At 26.2% G+C, this 14,700-nt stretch overlaps 9 protein-coding genes across 9 annotated transcripts in view, besides 26 other annotated features; 4 read left to right on the top strand and 5 right to left on the bottom strand.

The window, feature by feature from the left end:
* Positions 1-40: part of a sequence feature (AT_rich) that runs on past the window's edge.
* A 20-nt stretch (positions 41-60) lies between these two features.
* Positions 61-106: a sequence feature (AT_rich).
* A 19-nt stretch (positions 107-125) lies between these two features.
* Positions 126-146: a sequence feature (AT_rich).
* A 535-nt stretch (positions 147-681) lies between these two features.
* Positions 682-728: a microsatellite.
* Positions 729-774: 46 nt separating this feature from the next.
* On the top strand, positions 775-3,846 carry EDI_080270 (structural maintenance of chromosomes protein, putative; the record flags this gene model as incomplete). The annotated part of the gene is made up of 1 exon (XM_001739049.1): positions 775-3,846. The coding sequence occupies one exon, from the start codon at positions 775-777 to the stop codon at positions 3,844-3,846; it is 3,072 nt and encodes a 1,023-aa protein (XP_001739101.1).
* Positions 1,360-1,501: a microsatellite.
* Positions 1,562-1,740: a microsatellite.
* Positions 2,298-2,339: a sequence feature (AT_rich).
* Positions 3,847-3,865: 19 nt separating the features above from the next.
* Positions 3,866-3,921: a sequence feature (AT_rich).
* A 20-nt stretch (positions 3,922-3,941) lies between these two features.
* Positions 3,942-4,481, bottom strand: EDI_080260 (uncharacterized protein; the record flags this gene model as incomplete). The annotated part of the gene is made up of 1 exon (XM_001739048.1): positions 3,942-4,481. The coding sequence occupies one exon, from the start codon at positions 4,479-4,481 to the stop codon at positions 3,942-3,944; it is 540 nt and encodes a 179-aa protein (XP_001739100.1).
* A 12-nt stretch (positions 4,482-4,493) lies between these two features.
* Positions 4,494-4,606: a sequence feature (AT_rich).
* A 41-nt stretch (positions 4,607-4,647) lies between these two features.
* Positions 4,648-5,352, bottom strand: EDI_080250 (GTPase_rho, putative; the record flags this gene model as incomplete). The annotated part of the gene is made up of 3 exons (XM_001739047.1): positions 4,648-5,031; positions 5,090-5,233; positions 5,296-5,352. 3 exons carry the CDS (start codon positions 5,350-5,352, stop codon positions 4,648-4,650), a joined length of 585 nt encoding a protein of 194 aa, XP_001739099.1.
* Positions 5,235-5,290: a sequence feature (AT_rich).
* Positions 5,353-5,384: 32 nt separating the features above from the next.
* Positions 5,385-5,467: a microsatellite.
* An 83-nt stretch (positions 5,468-5,550) lies between these two features.
* Positions 5,551-5,589: a sequence feature (AT_rich).
* A 234-nt stretch (positions 5,590-5,823) lies between these two features.
* Positions 5,824-5,846: a sequence feature (AT_rich).
* A 291-nt stretch (positions 5,847-6,137) lies between these two features.
* EDI_080240 (protein KRI1, putative) lies at positions 6,138-7,802 on the top strand (the record flags this gene model as incomplete). Its single annotated transcript, XM_001739046.1, has 1 exon — positions 6,138-7,802. The coding sequence occupies one exon, from the start codon at positions 6,138-6,140 to the stop codon at positions 7,800-7,802; it is 1,665 nt and encodes a 554-aa protein (XP_001739098.1).
* Positions 6,876-6,945: a microsatellite.
* Positions 7,209-7,241: a microsatellite.
* Positions 7,803-8,101: 299 nt separating the features above from the next.
* On the top strand, positions 8,102-8,965 carry EDI_080230 (uncharacterized protein; the record flags this gene model as incomplete). Its single annotated transcript, XM_001739045.1, has 1 exon — positions 8,102-8,965. One exon carries the CDS (start codon positions 8,102-8,104, stop codon positions 8,963-8,965), a length of 864 nt encoding a protein of 287 aa, XP_001739097.1.
* Positions 8,467-8,664: a microsatellite.
* Positions 8,959-8,987: a sequence feature (AT_rich).
* An 83-nt stretch (positions 8,988-9,070) lies between these two features.
* EDI_080220 (methionine gamma-lyase, putative) lies at positions 9,071-10,240 on the bottom strand (the record flags this gene model as incomplete). Its single annotated transcript, XM_001739044.1, has 1 exon — positions 9,071-10,240. The coding sequence occupies one exon, from the start codon at positions 10,238-10,240 to the stop codon at positions 9,071-9,073; it is 1,170 nt and encodes a 389-aa protein (XP_001739096.1).
* Positions 10,241-10,489: 249 nt separating this feature from the next.
* Positions 10,490-10,525: a sequence feature (AT_rich).
* A 42-nt stretch (positions 10,526-10,567) lies between these two features.
* On the bottom strand, positions 10,568-12,032 carry EDI_080210 (poly(ADP-ribose) glycohydrolase, putative; the record flags this gene model as incomplete). Its single annotated transcript, XM_001739043.1, has 3 exons — positions 10,568-10,727; positions 10,772-11,014; positions 11,083-12,032. 3 exons carry the CDS (start codon positions 12,030-12,032, stop codon positions 10,568-10,570), a joined length of 1,353 nt encoding a protein of 450 aa, XP_001739095.1.
* Positions 10,729-10,766: a sequence feature (AT_rich).
* Positions 11,016-11,069: a sequence feature (AT_rich).
* A 3-nt stretch (positions 12,033-12,035) lies between the features above and the next one.
* Positions 12,036-12,061: a sequence feature (AT_rich).
* A 160-nt stretch (positions 12,062-12,221) lies between these two features.
* Positions 12,222-12,424: a sequence feature (AT_rich).
* A 132-nt stretch (positions 12,425-12,556) lies between these two features.
* Positions 12,557-12,717: a sequence feature (AT_rich).
* Positions 12,718-12,799: 82 nt separating this feature from the next.
* Positions 12,800-12,831: a sequence feature (AT_rich).
* Positions 12,832-13,115: 284 nt separating this feature from the next.
* Positions 13,116-13,164: a sequence feature (AT_rich).
* A 580-nt stretch (positions 13,165-13,744) lies between these two features.
* Positions 13,745-13,848: a microsatellite.
* Positions 13,849-13,965: 117 nt separating this feature from the next.
* On the top strand, positions 13,966-14,598 carry EDI_080200 (uncharacterized protein; the record flags this gene model as incomplete). Its single annotated transcript, XM_001739042.1, has 1 exon — positions 13,966-14,598. One exon carries the CDS (start codon positions 13,966-13,968, stop codon positions 14,596-14,598), a length of 633 nt encoding a protein of 210 aa, XP_001739094.1.
* An 87-nt stretch (positions 14,599-14,685) lies between these two features.
* The window catches only part of EDI_079990 (serine-threonine protein kinase, putative), a gene marked incomplete at both ends in the record, with an annotated part of 2,883 nt that continues 2,868 nt past the window's right edge, over positions 14,686-14,700 (bottom strand). Inside the window, one exon of the mRNA XM_001733412.1 lies at positions 14,686-14,700. This exon is cut by the window's right edge and continues 2,868 nt beyond it. Within this exon, the coding sequence (XP_001733464.1) occupies positions 14,686-14,700 (15 nt within the window).

The following is a 14,700-nucleotide window of genomic DNA, read 5'->3' as shown; positions in this document are numbered from 1 at the left end:
TATTCAATAAATGATAAATTTTATTATGTATATTAAAATTCTTTAAACGTACCTTATTTGTAAATAAAATAAATAATATTAAAAAAAACATAAATTAAAAAATATTCTTCCAAAATAAGTTTCTCTTTTAATATTTATATTTTTTTGATACTTAGGATAATTATTACATACACAATCAAGCTAATTAGGTAGAGAAAAAGGAACTTTAGTTTATAGTCAAAAGAGACTAACCTATAATGAAAGCATTTAAGATGATCAATATTGTTTGATTTAAAACAATTAAAAGAGTACTTCTAAAAGAAATACTACTAATAATTATTATACCATTACAATAACATTAAACCACACAAATAGAAAGAGCATTGAATAGTTAATTCTTTTAACTAAAAATAAACTAATCATTAGAATCATGATAAAATCTGTTTTTAAGAGAAGGTTAACAAATCATCAAAAAGTACTCATAAAACAATAACTATTCTTGTAGATTTTAGTTAACTTTAATGATATTTAAAAAAAAAAAGAAATCAATTAAGTTTAAACAGAAAATCTGAAAGGTCCAACTAACCACATAATGTATTTAATCAACTACTCATGGAATATTATATTTTAAATAGTCAGGTTACAAGGAATTTAAAAAAGAATAAAAGACAAGGTAAACCTCAATTTAATACATCAAACCCTAAAAAAAAAGAAAAAAAAGAGAAAAGACAAAAAAGAAAAAGAAAAAATGATTTTTGGTTTTTATAATAAAACAACTGAATAATACAAATAAGAATGAACGAAGAAGTTCCTGGTACTATTGAACGAATTGATTTAGAAAATTTTATGTGCCATAGACATCTTCAATTAGACCTCTGTTCACAAGTTAATTTTATAGTAGGAGAGAATGGAAGTGGGAAATCAGCAATATTAGTAGCATTAGCTATTTGTTTTGGGGCGAAAGCTACATTTACGAATCGAGGGAAACGAGTAAGTGATATAGTAAAAAATGGAGAAACACATTGTAAAGTATCTGTATATTTAAGAAATCGAGGAGAAGGGGCAATGGATAAAGAAAAATATGGAGATACAATCATAATTGAAAGGAAAATATCAAAAGAAGGAGGAAGTAGTTATAAAATCTATTCAATGAATTCTGGGGAAAAACCAAGAATTATTGGACATAAAAGTTCAGATGTTAATGAAATTTTGGATCATTTTAATATTCCTATTGACAATCCATGTATTCTTCTTATGCAAGATACATCAAAAACATTTTTAACAGCAACACGAGCAGAAGATAAATATAAATTTTTTTTAGAAGCAACACAACTTGATATGATTAAAGAAAGTTATAAACAAGCAGAGCACTCATGTAGTAAAGCAAAAAAAACGAAACAAGATAAAAAAGAACAAATACCACAAATGGAAAGAGAAATAGAAAGATTAAAAGGAATAATGGAAGATGGAAAAGGAATAAAACAAATTAAAAAGAAAATAGAAGTATTAAAAAGAGAAGAGATATGGGCGAAGTATAGAGACCAAAAAAAAAAGGTAGAAGATATTCAACAAACAATAGAGGAAAAAGAAAATAAATTAAATGAATTAAAAGAAGAACGAATAGAAGAAAAAATAGAAGAGTTAAAAGAAGAATTAAAAGTAGCAAATGAAGAATTAATGAAAAAAGAAGAAGAAATAACAGAAATTGAAAAAAAGAAAGGAATAGAAAATGAGAAAATGAAAAATATAAATAAAGAAAAAGGAGAAAATAAAGTGATAATAGAGGATTATAATCAAAGAATAGAGACAATAAAAAAAAGAATAACATTATTAAAAAATAGTATTGAAGAATCAAAAAATCATGACCAAAAAGATACAGAAATTGCTAAACAACAAAAAGAAGAAAAAATAAAAACAATTAATAAAGAAATAGAATCATTAAAGAGAAAAGAAGAATTAATTAAAGATGAATTAAGTCCATTAGAAAAAGAATTTACAGTTAAAGTACATTCATTAAATGGATATGACGATGATATTAAACATATTCAAAATGATATTAAAGTGTTTGAAAATGAAAAAGATAAATTAGAAATGCAAAAAAGAGATAAAATGACAATTTATCATCCAAATATGCCAAGAATGATTAAAACAATTGAACAAACAACATTTGAATATCAAATTGAAGGACCAATAGGAGAATATATTCAATTAAAAGATAATAAATGGAATCATGCAGTAGAAAATTGTATAAAAAAATCAACACTAGCTTCGTTTGTTGTTAGAACAGAAAATGATAAAAAAAAATTAAGAGAAATAGCAAAAAAAATTAATTTTGATATTCAAATTTATGTTTATAATATCAAATTTGGAAATCAAAAATACGATATTAAAAAACAAAATTATTTAACTGTACTTAATGTTATTACAATTTCTAGTCCTATTATTTTTAATATTCTTATTGATCACATTAATATTGACACTATCGCTGTTGCTAATACTTTTAATGATGGAAAAGAATTAATGAAACTTGGTGCAAAATTTATTTATCTTTCAAATGGTAGTTTTATGCAAAAATCAGGTAAAACTGAAGCATATTTTCCTTATAGATTACCTAGTAGAGCAATTTATGGTGGTCAAAATATCGAAGATTCAATTCAATTAATTGAACAACAAATTAAAACTTCTAAAATGGATTTGCAAGGAAAAGTTGAATTAAAAAATCAAGCAAAAAAAGAAAAAGAAACACTATTTCTTCAGTTAAATGAATTAAAAAGAAATTTAAGAGAAGCTGAAAGAAACACAAGACTAGTTGAAAGTAAAAAAAAAGAGACTGAAAATATTGTAATAAAAGAACCAGAAGATATTAAAGAAACTGAAATGAATTTATCAATTTCTAAAAATAAATTAAATGAATTATTAGAAGAAGTTAAAAATCAAAAAACAAAAACGAATGAATTAATTAAAAGAGAAGAATTTCAAAAAATTGAATATCAAAAAATTTGTTCATTAAAAACACAAATTGAAAATGAAGCAAAACAACAAAAAGTTTTACTTGTAAATATCAGAAAACAAATTGATGAAATTAATGAAAATAAAATTGATTTAATTAAACAAAGAAAAGAATTTCAAATTGAAATCCAACATCAAAATGAATTGTTAATTGAAGAACAACAGCAATTACAAGAAATTACTATACTTTCTTCTGAATTTGAAAAAATTGAAACTTCAAAAAGTGTTGAAAGTATTGTTAATGAACGTGTTAAATTAGAAAAAAAACAACAACAAATTAATTTAGAAAATGTTAATTATGATGAAGTTGAAAATGAACTTGAAAGAAAACAACATCAATTAGATGGTTTAACAGATCAAATTAATTCAATTGAAACTTTACAAACAAAATTAGAAGTTGAGTTAGAAAGAAGAAAAAAAAAATATACTGAATTACTTAAAGTAACTGCAACAAAAACTATGCTTTTATTTAATCAATATCTTGAAAAAAAACCTGGTTGTAAAGGTAAAATTAAACTTGATCATTCTAAAAGAATTCTTGATGTTGAAGTTTCTATTGATAATGACTCAGAAAGAAGTGCTAAAACTCTTTCTGGTGGGGAACGTAGTTATTCTACTGTTTGTTTATTACTTGCATTATGGAATGTAGTTGATTGCCCTTTTAGAGCAATGGATGAGTTTGATGTTTATATGGATTCTATGGCTCGAAAAGTCGCTATACAAACATTAATGGAAACAACAAAATCACAAAATAAAAGGCAATATATTTTTATTACTCCTCATAATTTGGATGGTGTTGTATCTAGTGATAATGTAAAAGTTTTTAAAATTAAACGACCTGATAGAGACCAAAAATAATTATTGTGTTATCAATAACAAATATTAAATTTTATTGATTGATAGTTTATTATAATTTTTTTTAACTTTTTATTTCTACTCTTCTTTTTTTCTGTTTATTTCATTTGAATAACAATAATTCTTTGTATTGAAAATAAATTGTGTAATGTAGGATATTCTGTTCCATTAATTTCTTTATTCTCTTTCATTTCATAGACCTTCATTGGTTCCCATATATAACTCTTTCTAAACCTTGAATTCCATATACAAATTGAATCTTCACCACAAAGAAATAAACAATCCTTATTATTGTTTACTCCTTTTAATGACTTATTTAATGAGGTTTGTTTAGGTAAAAACCTTATAAATTCTTGTTTAGTTTTCTTTTTTGTTGAAAAAATAAAGTGTTGGGGATCTCTTGGATACTTGAACGGTGAAATTAGTGGATAATGAAGATATATCCCGAAGACTGTATCAAATTCATCAATGACAATAACATAAATATTTTCTTTTTTTAAAATACATTGAAGAAACCTATCTTGATCTTCTCCATCTGTGTCGCTATCAAAAATCAATTGACTAACCGTTAATTCTGACCATTGTAATAATTGTGAAAAAGGGTCTTTTGACGACGGAGAACTGTGTACTTTTCCCATAACAATACAAACTAAAAAAATAATAATGAAAACCTATAATAATTTTATATAAAAAAAAGGATATTTCTTATTTTATAACATAAATAAAAAACAAAAAAAAATTAAATTGTTATTTTATTTTTAATCAAGAAGAGTAACCATATTTCTATCCAGTTATAACAGTGAATTACAAGAGATCACATCCCCCTTTCTTTTTACTTTTTCCTCCTACTTTAGTTTTTCTCACAGCTTCATCAAAAAGTTCAGCAACACCTTTATTTTGAAGAGCAGAACATTCACAATAACCAGCAGCTTTAATTTTTTTCACAAGTTGTTGAGATTCTTCTTTTGAAATTAAAGTTTTACCTTCCATTTGAAGTTTACTTTTAACATCTTCAGACTCACGAAGATCTGTTTTTGTTGCAGCTAATAAAAATGGAGCATTTGGGCAAAAATGTTTAATTTCAGGTAACCATCGTTGAGAAATATTACCAAAAGAACTTCTTGAATCAATTGAAAAACAAATAATAAGAATATTTGTATTTGGATAACTCATTGGTCTCAAACGGTCCTATAACTAAGTTCAATTCTTTTATTTTATCATTTTAAACTGAAGTCTATTAACAAACATATTCTTCTTGTCCTGCTGTATCCCAAATACTCATTGTTACTTGTTCTCCATCAACAGTTTGAAGACGTGAAAAATTATCAAAAACAGTTGGAATATAATCTTGTGGAAATTGGTTATTGACAAAAGTACTACATAAAGCAGTCTATTATTTATTAATTCATTTCTTTTTTTTTCAGATAAATTAATTTGATAAATTTAACAAACTTTACCTACAGCACCATCTCCTACCATTACAATTTTGACAGTTCTTCTTTCCGCCATAATGAATGAAATGAATTATTAGTCTGATCTCGTTTTTTTTTCTTTTCTTTTTATTTATTTTTAAATCATCTATTTGTATAGTTTTTTTTTATTATTCTTTTTTTTATTTCTTTTTATAATCTTGACCTTCCAAAAAATATAGATAATTCGAGTGGTTTATTTCCCCTTTTTTTCTTATTCTTTCCCGCTTTCTATATCAAAATTTATTTTAAAAGTAAAAATTTTCAATAATTTTTTGGGTTATATGTTGTCATACCCATGTATTAGCTTTTTTTTAGTGTTGGCTGTATTTAACTCAACTAAAAATATAAATCCAAGAAATTTGTCTTCTTTTAAGTAATACACTAAAATTCTTTTGGTTCTTTTTTCAAAAAGTTAGTATTAATTTTGAACTTAATTCTTTTTCGATTTATTAGTTAAAACAAAGAATTTCATATATTCTTTGTTATTTATTGAATTTAAGTAGCTTACTAAATTTTATAATAAAAAATTATGTCAGTTTTAATAACAAATGAACATCCCTGAAATCAAATAATACTATACTTCAATATAGTTTTCAAATTCCAATTTTTCAAATAATGAGCATGTTTAATATAAAGTATTTAAAATGAACAACAATTTAAAAATGATGTCCTTTTATTTCAGTTTTAATCTTCCTTTAAAATTAGTTGAATACCCAAAACTAAATAATTTCAAAAGTAATAAAGAAGAATAATAAAAGAAATTAATATAATACAAAATAGGTTTTGAATTATATGAAAATTTCTTGAGTAGTTAAAGAAGACATGAGCAAAACAGGACCAAACCAAACAATTGTTGATGGTGATGAAGAAATTCAAGAAAAGAAATCAAATAGTTCATCTTCAAGTAATTCTGGTGACCAATACGGACAATTAGAAACTTCAGACCCAAGTGAACAAGAAGCAGAAGATGATTACGGAACATTTGAACCAAAAGAATGGCACGAAGAATTCCTAGAACTATTACCAAAACTTGCACATGGTGAAAAAGTTGACAAGAAATGTTTTGAAGGAGAGTTAGTTATTCCAACTGCTGAAGAAGAAAAGAAAGTTAAACTTGGAGATTATATCAGAGAACGTATTATGGAAGTTGATAAAAAAGGAGGTGAGGCTAATGTATTTGAAGAAGAAGAAAGACCAAAAAAAGAAACAGTTGTTGAAGAACAAGGAAGGTTATTGAAAGAATTCCATCAAAAAGCTGATGAAATGAGTGAAGATGATGATTTATTAGTAACAAAACAAAAACCAGAACCAATAAATGTTGACGAAGAATTAGAACAATTAGATGATAACGCAAAACAATATTGGACAAAGTCAGATAATCCTGATGACGAATTTTTAAAGAAGTACATTCTTGAAAAGAAATGGGAAGAAATTGAAGATGGTAAAGAAGATGTAGATTTAGATGAAGACCAAAAAGCTGTTGATGCAGAAGATGATTTTGAAGCTGAACAAAGGCTTGGAATTATTTCGTATGGAAGAACTGTTAAGGATTCACTTCGTAAAGAACATAATAAAAGAAAAGAACAACGAGAACGTAGAAAAGCAAAAAAAGAAGAAGAAAAAAGAAAAATGATGGCTATCACAGCTGAGCAAAAGAAAGAACAAAAGAAAAAGATCGAAGAACGAATTAAGGAATTACAAAAAGATGCTGGAGTAAATTTTGATCAACACTTTATGGATGAAGACTTTGATGAAAGTAAATATGATGAAATGATGGAAAAACAATTTGGGGAAGATTATTATAACCAAGAAGATGATGGTATTGAAGCATTAAGAGCAGAGATTGCAGGAGAAATGAAAAAAGAGGATCAAATGGAAGAAGAAATTCCAATGGAAGAAGAAAATGAAGAAGAAGAAAATGAAGAAATAAAAACAAATAATAAATCTGAAAAGAAAAAAAATAAAAAAGATAAATTAGATTCTATCTCTGTTGAACGATCAGATGGAACTAAAGAACATGTTGATATTTCACATTTACGAGGAAAAGATAAAAAGTTAGATAAAATGATTGATGACTATTATGGAATGGATTTTGAAGATATTGTAAATGGAGAAAAAACAAGGTTTCCTTATATTAATGTACCAAAGGATGATTCTGGATTAACTGCATACGACATTCTCTGTTTAGATGATAAGGAGTTAAACCAAATGTTATCCATTAAAAGATTAGCTCCATATGATGAACGAAAAATTACTCAGGCTGAAAAAGAAAGAATTCAAAGAATGAAAGAATCTTTATATGAAGATGATAAAAAACCTCGATTTAATAAGCATTCTAATCATAGTAGTTCTACAAAGAAATTTGAAAAGAAGTCAGAGAAAAAATTTAATAAAAAGGAGAATAAGTTCAGTAATAAACAAACTAGAAAAGGAGATAAAATCTCAAAAAAAATGATTAAAGAAAATAAAAAGGTTAGAAAAGAATAATAAAAGAAACTTAATTGATTGATTTTTTAAATCAACTCATCGCTTTGTTAAACTAAAGAAAAAGGGATAACAAAGAGTTGTAACACAAATTACTTTATGAAAAAAGAACCAAAAGAAACACTAAGAGTTCTCTACTTCAGAGAGGATAAATATAGATGATAACAACCACTTTTAATAATAAGACTTGTATTAAATAAAGCTGAACTCTCGGGAATTTAAATAAACCAATAAAAGACCTTTGAATCTTCCACGTCATTCAAATAAATTTAAACTGCTTCATTTTAATTACTTTTTGTTTAATGGCTACAATTGATTTTAACATTCATTACATAACATATTTTGGACAAGAATTATATATTTGTTTCAACGACAGTGAATACCTTCCAATGAGCTGGACAAGTGGACATATATGGGTTGGCAAAAAAACTATCAACGGACCTATTCATCTTGAATGGTACTATCTTGTAAAGGTTCACAATAAAATACAAAGAATAGAAGAAGTTCATGGACTTCGTGAATATAACTTTAATGGAAATAATGTTTCTGTTAGAGATTGGTGGTATTATCCTGATTTAACTTATGTCACTGATGTTTTACATGAACAAAGTACTATGAATAGACAAGACATTAACAAACAACTGTTAGATGAAAAAATATTTAAGGCAAAGAAAGAAGCAGAAGAGAAAGCAAAGAAAGAAGCAGAAGAAAAAGCAAAGAAAGAAGCAGAAGAAAAAGCAAAGAAAGAAGCAGAAGAAAGAGCAAGAAAAGAAGCAGAAGAAAGAGCAAGAAAAGAAGCAGAAGAAAGAGCAAGAAAAGAAGCAGAAGAAAAAGCAAGAAAAGAAGCAGAAGAAAAAGCAAGAAAAGAAGCAGAAGAGAAAGCAAAAAAAGAGAAATCTGAGAAAGAAAAACAAGAACGGTTAAAACAACTTCCAAGCTTAGATGAAAGCGTTGGATTTTATCCAGTTCAAAGAAGCAAAGGAAGTCCATCTTCATCAGAGAGATCATCAGAAAGAAGTGAAAGTAATAGACTAAAACGTTCTTCTCAAATTCAGGAACAAATAAGAAAATATGAGGAGCTCGCAAAGAGCTCACAAGAAGAAGTTCAAAAGAATCTAAGACATTCATCATCTTCACAGAGAGTATCAAAAAATTTTGGTAAATAATTAAATAATTTTTATTAAAAAAGAATTACTGAAATATCATTTGACAAAAAACAAATAAAAAATACACGAATAAAATGAAAACATACAAAAATGAAAGAAAGTGAATTAACAAAGCTCTAAAGCTTGTTTTAAATCAGAAATAATATCATCAACATTTTCAATTCCAACAGAAATTCTAACTAATTCAGGAGTAATTCCTTGTTTTCTCATTATATTTTCAGGAACAGCTGCATGAGTCATTGAAGCAGGATGTTCAATAAGAGTATCAACACATCCAAGTGAAACTGCTAAAGTACATATTTTAAGATGTTCCATTAACTTTTTAGCAGCTTCAAATGATTTCATTTCAAATGAGAATGTTGAACCATAACCAGTCATTTGTTTTTTAGCAATGTCATGACCTGAGAATGATTCAAGTCCTGGATGATTAACTTTAACTATTTTTTCATGTTGTTCTAAGAATTTAGCAACTTTAAGTCCATTTTCCATATGAATTTTCATTCTCATTGGAAGAGTTTTCATTCCTCTTGCACATAAGAAAGCATCCATTGGTGCCATTAATGATCCTGCATCTTTTCTATAGAATTTAATAGTTGCAATATCTTCTTCTGTTTTTGCTGATGAAACACCACCAATAACATCACCATGTCCATTAATATATTTACTAATTGAATGAAGTGCAACATCTGCTCCAAGTTCTAATGGTTTAAGGAAACATGGTGATGTAAATGTTGCATCAACAACTAATCGTGCTCCACGTTCATGACAAATAACAGCAATACCTTTAATATCAGAAACTTTACATGTTGGATTTGCTGGTGATTCTAAATAAACCATTTTAGTATTTGGTTTCCAAGCAGCTTTTACTTTTTCTACATCAGAAGTATCAACAAGATCAACTTCAATACCAAATCTTGGTAACCAATGTGTAAATAATGAAACAGTACATCCATACAATGTATCTCCTGCAATTAAATGGTCTCCCTTTTGTAAGAAAGCAAGAGTTGATGATGAAATAGCTCCCATTCCAGAACCAAATGCAGCAGAACCAGCTGCACCTTCAATAGAACATACCATTTCTTCAAATTGTTCAACAGTTGGATTTCCAAGTCTAGAATAGATATGGCCTTCTCCTTTACCCATAAATAAATCAGCCCCTTGTTGTGTTGAATCAAAACAAAATGTAGAAGTTTGGAAAATTGGATAAGCATGTGAATGTAAAACATGATCACCTTTTGGATGAAGAAGAGTAGTAGTAATATCTTGAGCTGTCATTTAGTTAGTTTAAGTGATTAATGAATAAAAACAAAAAGTTATATAGTTTAAATAGTATTATGAAAGCTTCTGGAATAATAAGATAAGAATAAGTATATTAAAAGATAGAAGAAAAGAGTTTAAAGAAGAAAAATGAAGAAAAATGAAGAAGCATTAAAATAAGTGGAATATACTTTTAAATAGAAATAAATCTAGCCGAATTAAAAAGAAAATTCCTTTTTAAGAATAAAAAAATTCATACAAATGAACTAAATAATTGAAAATTAAATATTATAATTTAAAAAACTTGGAAACAATTTAACTACATTAAAATTAATCAATTTCTTTTTAAAGTTGTGTTATTCTAGTTAAAAGAGAAGATGGATTAGTAGAAGATAAAGCCAATGTATAGGTATATAACTCTTGAATAGTTGGTTTTTTATTTTTAATTGCTTGAAGAAATGCAGTAATTTCATTTTGATGTTGAATATCATTTAAAGGATGATATCTAATTATTAAATTAATTTTATATAAAAACTAAATAAAACAAACCTCATTTCTCTTCCTGTTAATGAAGAAGCTAATAATTGAATAATAAATTTTAAACGAGAATCCCCTAGCATTGAACCACACCCCCATTTCCCTGTTGCAAATGGTTGCATTATATCACAATCATCATCTATTTTTTTAATTGCACTAAAAACTTTGTTAAGTTCTCTATCAATTCCATATTGAGTGTATTGTAATTTTTTATCAACACAAATTAATGCATCAAATATAACAAAGTCATGTTTTCTATTTAATAAATTTTGTTATTTAAAATATTGATTAATTTTTTTAAAAAAAAAAACAAAGAAACAAACAATTGTAATGATGCTACATTCCCCTTAAAACTTATTTCAGTTGCATATCCTGTTACTTCTGAATATTGTAATATATTATATATTCTAAATGATTCATTTGCACTTAATACTGGTGCAATTAATAAAGCAACCATACATTCTGGACATTTAATAAACATAATTTCTTCTTGTGAACATCCATCTTCTAATACATTTCCACCAACTGCTTTTGAAGAAAAAACAGCTTTTAATACATTTCTATTTTCTTTTTCAATTAACCCATCTACAAGTGTAACATTAACAGAAACAGGAAGAGATAGATTAGACCATTGTGGTGATTCACCATATACTCGTTGATATGTAATTTGTTCTTGAAGAATAGGATCTTTATTAATAATTGCTATTCCAATAGTACTAAAATATGCCATATAACATCTTAGTTTAGTTGCCGATACTTTATCTACAATACTTAAACATCTTGGAAATTGTTTTGCATCTTGGAACTTTATTGGTAATCGAAATAATCCAAGAAATGATAATGCAAATAATGACGCTACTTGTAATCTATTTAGTCGAAGCATTGAATTAGGTGCTGTTGGAAGAATAAGTGGTGTTGGAAAAAGTTTTGGATGAATAGCTGCTAACGAAGCAATAATTGGAATAGTATCCCTAAAAAAATGACTACTTTCTATTGGAGGTAATGATTGAAGTAAAGACAATGATGCAGGAGATGTAAATGAGTACAGTCTATTTAATTCACTAATATTCGATATATTTGAAAGTAATGGAAATATTGAACACCACAATTGAAATGAAGCGCAATTAGGAAGTGAATAACAAGGTAATATTATATGTGTTTCTGCGTGAATTATTTCTTGTGGTGTTATTGTAACAAAGGGAATCTCTCCAAAGAGTGGTGAGAAATAAGAACAACTTGGAAGACTTTGAGATACGCTTGTACGTCTTTTCATTTCTTTTTATTAAAAATAAATTTTTAATTGTATTTGGGAGTTTTCATTTATTTTTGTTTTTTTTTCTTTTCAGAATTTTATTCAAAAAATAAAATCATTAAAGATTCTATTAAATTGTTATAATTTGTGTCATCATCACTAATAAATTATTCCTTAATTATACTCTCTTCTTTCAATCAAACAAATAAGTATATTTAAACAAATTTTAAATTTATGTTATAAATTGATTGATTATTATTTCAATATATTATCATAAAATCCAATTCTTTTTAACTTTTTTGTATCATATTATTAATATCTTTGTATTTAAATAATTAAAAATTCATATTTTGTATAAACAATATATTTTAATCATAATAATTACTAATTATATATATTTATTATAAATAATTGTATAATCTTTTCAATTGACATTGTATCATAATAGTTGTGATTTATATTGTTATCTTTGTTTTCAAATAAAAGTAATGATCACTATAATATTATATTCAAAGAATAGTAAAATGAGAATTAGCTCTAAAGTGAATAAATTAAAATTATCATTTTTTTAAAAAAAGTTATTATTAATAGCTAAATTAAATTGTAATTTGATATAATGATTAATAAAATAAGTATACTGAAGAAAAATAAAACAAAATACAAGATTATTTAAACAATAATTATATATAGAATAAATTGAATTATAGCTTTAATGGATATTAAATATCTATTGTAAATAGTAATATTAATTAGAGCATATTAAATGACAACAAATAGTAATACTATTCTAAAAAATATATATTTATTATAAGAATATAAAGAAAAAAGAAATAAGATATTGTTAATGAATGATTCATAATTATAGAAATATCTAATTAAACTTCATCAAAAACCAAATAGAATGGGTTTTCTTTCATTACCCTTTTTCTTCATAAGAACTCTTACCAAAATAAAAGTACATATTATCTAATATTTTGCAAAGTAATTAAGACCTATTCTTAAAATTAAAAGAATAAACTTAGCATAAATGATTTAAAAATAAAACAGTATTTAGAATAAACACAATTAAAATAATCGAAGATTGTTTCAATTTATAGAGTACTGAATTAAAAAAGAATGAAATAAAATAACAATTATTGAAATTATAAAAAATCCCCATTGAAGATATTGTAACTTATTTAAAGAATCATTTTTTATAATTTTTGAGAATTTCAAATTTCTCTTTTTTTAATTATTTGTATTTCATATTATCTCTGTTATTAAATCTATTAAAACTACTATGAATTTATAGCTAAAGTCATTACTAATATTTATTAATATCTATAATCAAGATAATTTGTTATTGTATTGTTTGTGTTATTGACTATTAAAATAAATTTACAATTACTCATCCTCTAAATGTTCAAATACATTAGTTGGTAGGACATGTACCTCTCTTGTCATAACACCCTTAATGTCTTTTTGTCCTTTTTGTACTGCATCACTTTTTTCTATTCATTTTATCTTTAATAATAAAGTAGTGATTTGATTTTAAGTACAATCTCCTGACTTTCCTTCCAATGAAATAGAGCCATTATTTTGTTTTAAAAAGAAAGTACTCAACCCAAAACAATTCAATTGTCAACAATCTTTTTTAAAAAACAATAGTCTTCATTATCAAATCCATAAATATAGAGAATATTCTACAAACACAAGCCTTAGTTTTTGTAATAAAGTGTTATTCATTTTTTTATAAAAGAAAGATAACAGCAATATTAGTAAAAAAAAAGGAGAAATTACAGTAAATAAGGAAAAAAACAAAAAATAAAGCTTAAAATAGCAATTAGAAGAGAAAGAACTATCAAAGAGATGAAAAGGTGAACTAGAAACGTTCTCCAATGAGATGTTCTTCTTTATTTGGAATAGCACTGTATAAAATCCTTAAAACTGGAAATCACATCACATTAAATAAGGAATGAGAGCACGTATGGTAGGACCAGGAAGTTCTTCTTCCAATTATAAATCAACTACTGATCCATGTAGATTCATGGGATGTGGACCATCATCATCTACTTCTTCTGGCTACAGAAAGGGAGGAAATGCTGCTGGACCAATGGCTTCAAAGGGAACATGGGCTGCTACTACTGATATTGGAAAAACTGCAGCAGTTGGAGCTGATACTTATGAAGCTGGATATAGAAAAGGAGGAAATGCTGCTGGACCAATGGCATCTAAAGGAACATGGGCTGCTACTACTGATATTGGAAAAACTGCAGCAGTTGGAGCTGATACTTATGAAGCAGGTTACAGAAAGGGAGGAAATGCTGCTGGACCAATGGCTTCAAAGGGAACATGGGCTGCTACTACTGATATTGGAATTACAGCTGGTGTTGGAGCTGATACTTATGAAGCTGGATATAGAAGAGGAGCTGATGCTGCTGGACCAATGGCATCTAAAGGAACATGGGCTGCTACTACTGATTCTGGAATTACAGCACCATGTTCAGGAACTGAACCAATTCCTGATTCATACGAAGCAGCTGGTGTTTTAGCTGAACAAAGAAAACTTGAAGAAGAAGCTGCTAATGCTGCTGCTGAACAACAATAAGTTATTATGTTTTTCAAAATATTGTATTTTATAAAAATCAACATAAGAAAAGATAAATAAAGAAAAAATTTAAAGGGAAATAAAACACTAAATCAATTGGGA

Source organism: Entamoeba dispar, genomic scaffold (genome assembly GCF_000209125.1).
Source record: "Entamoeba dispar SAW760 scf_1105229461915 genomic scaffold, whole genome shotgun sequence".
NCBI lineage: Eukaryota > Evosea > Mastigamoebida > Endamoebidae > Entamoeba > Entamoeba dispar.
The sequence above is the reverse complement of the archived record's forward strand: the minus strand, read 5'-3'. Positions and strand labels throughout refer to the sequence as shown.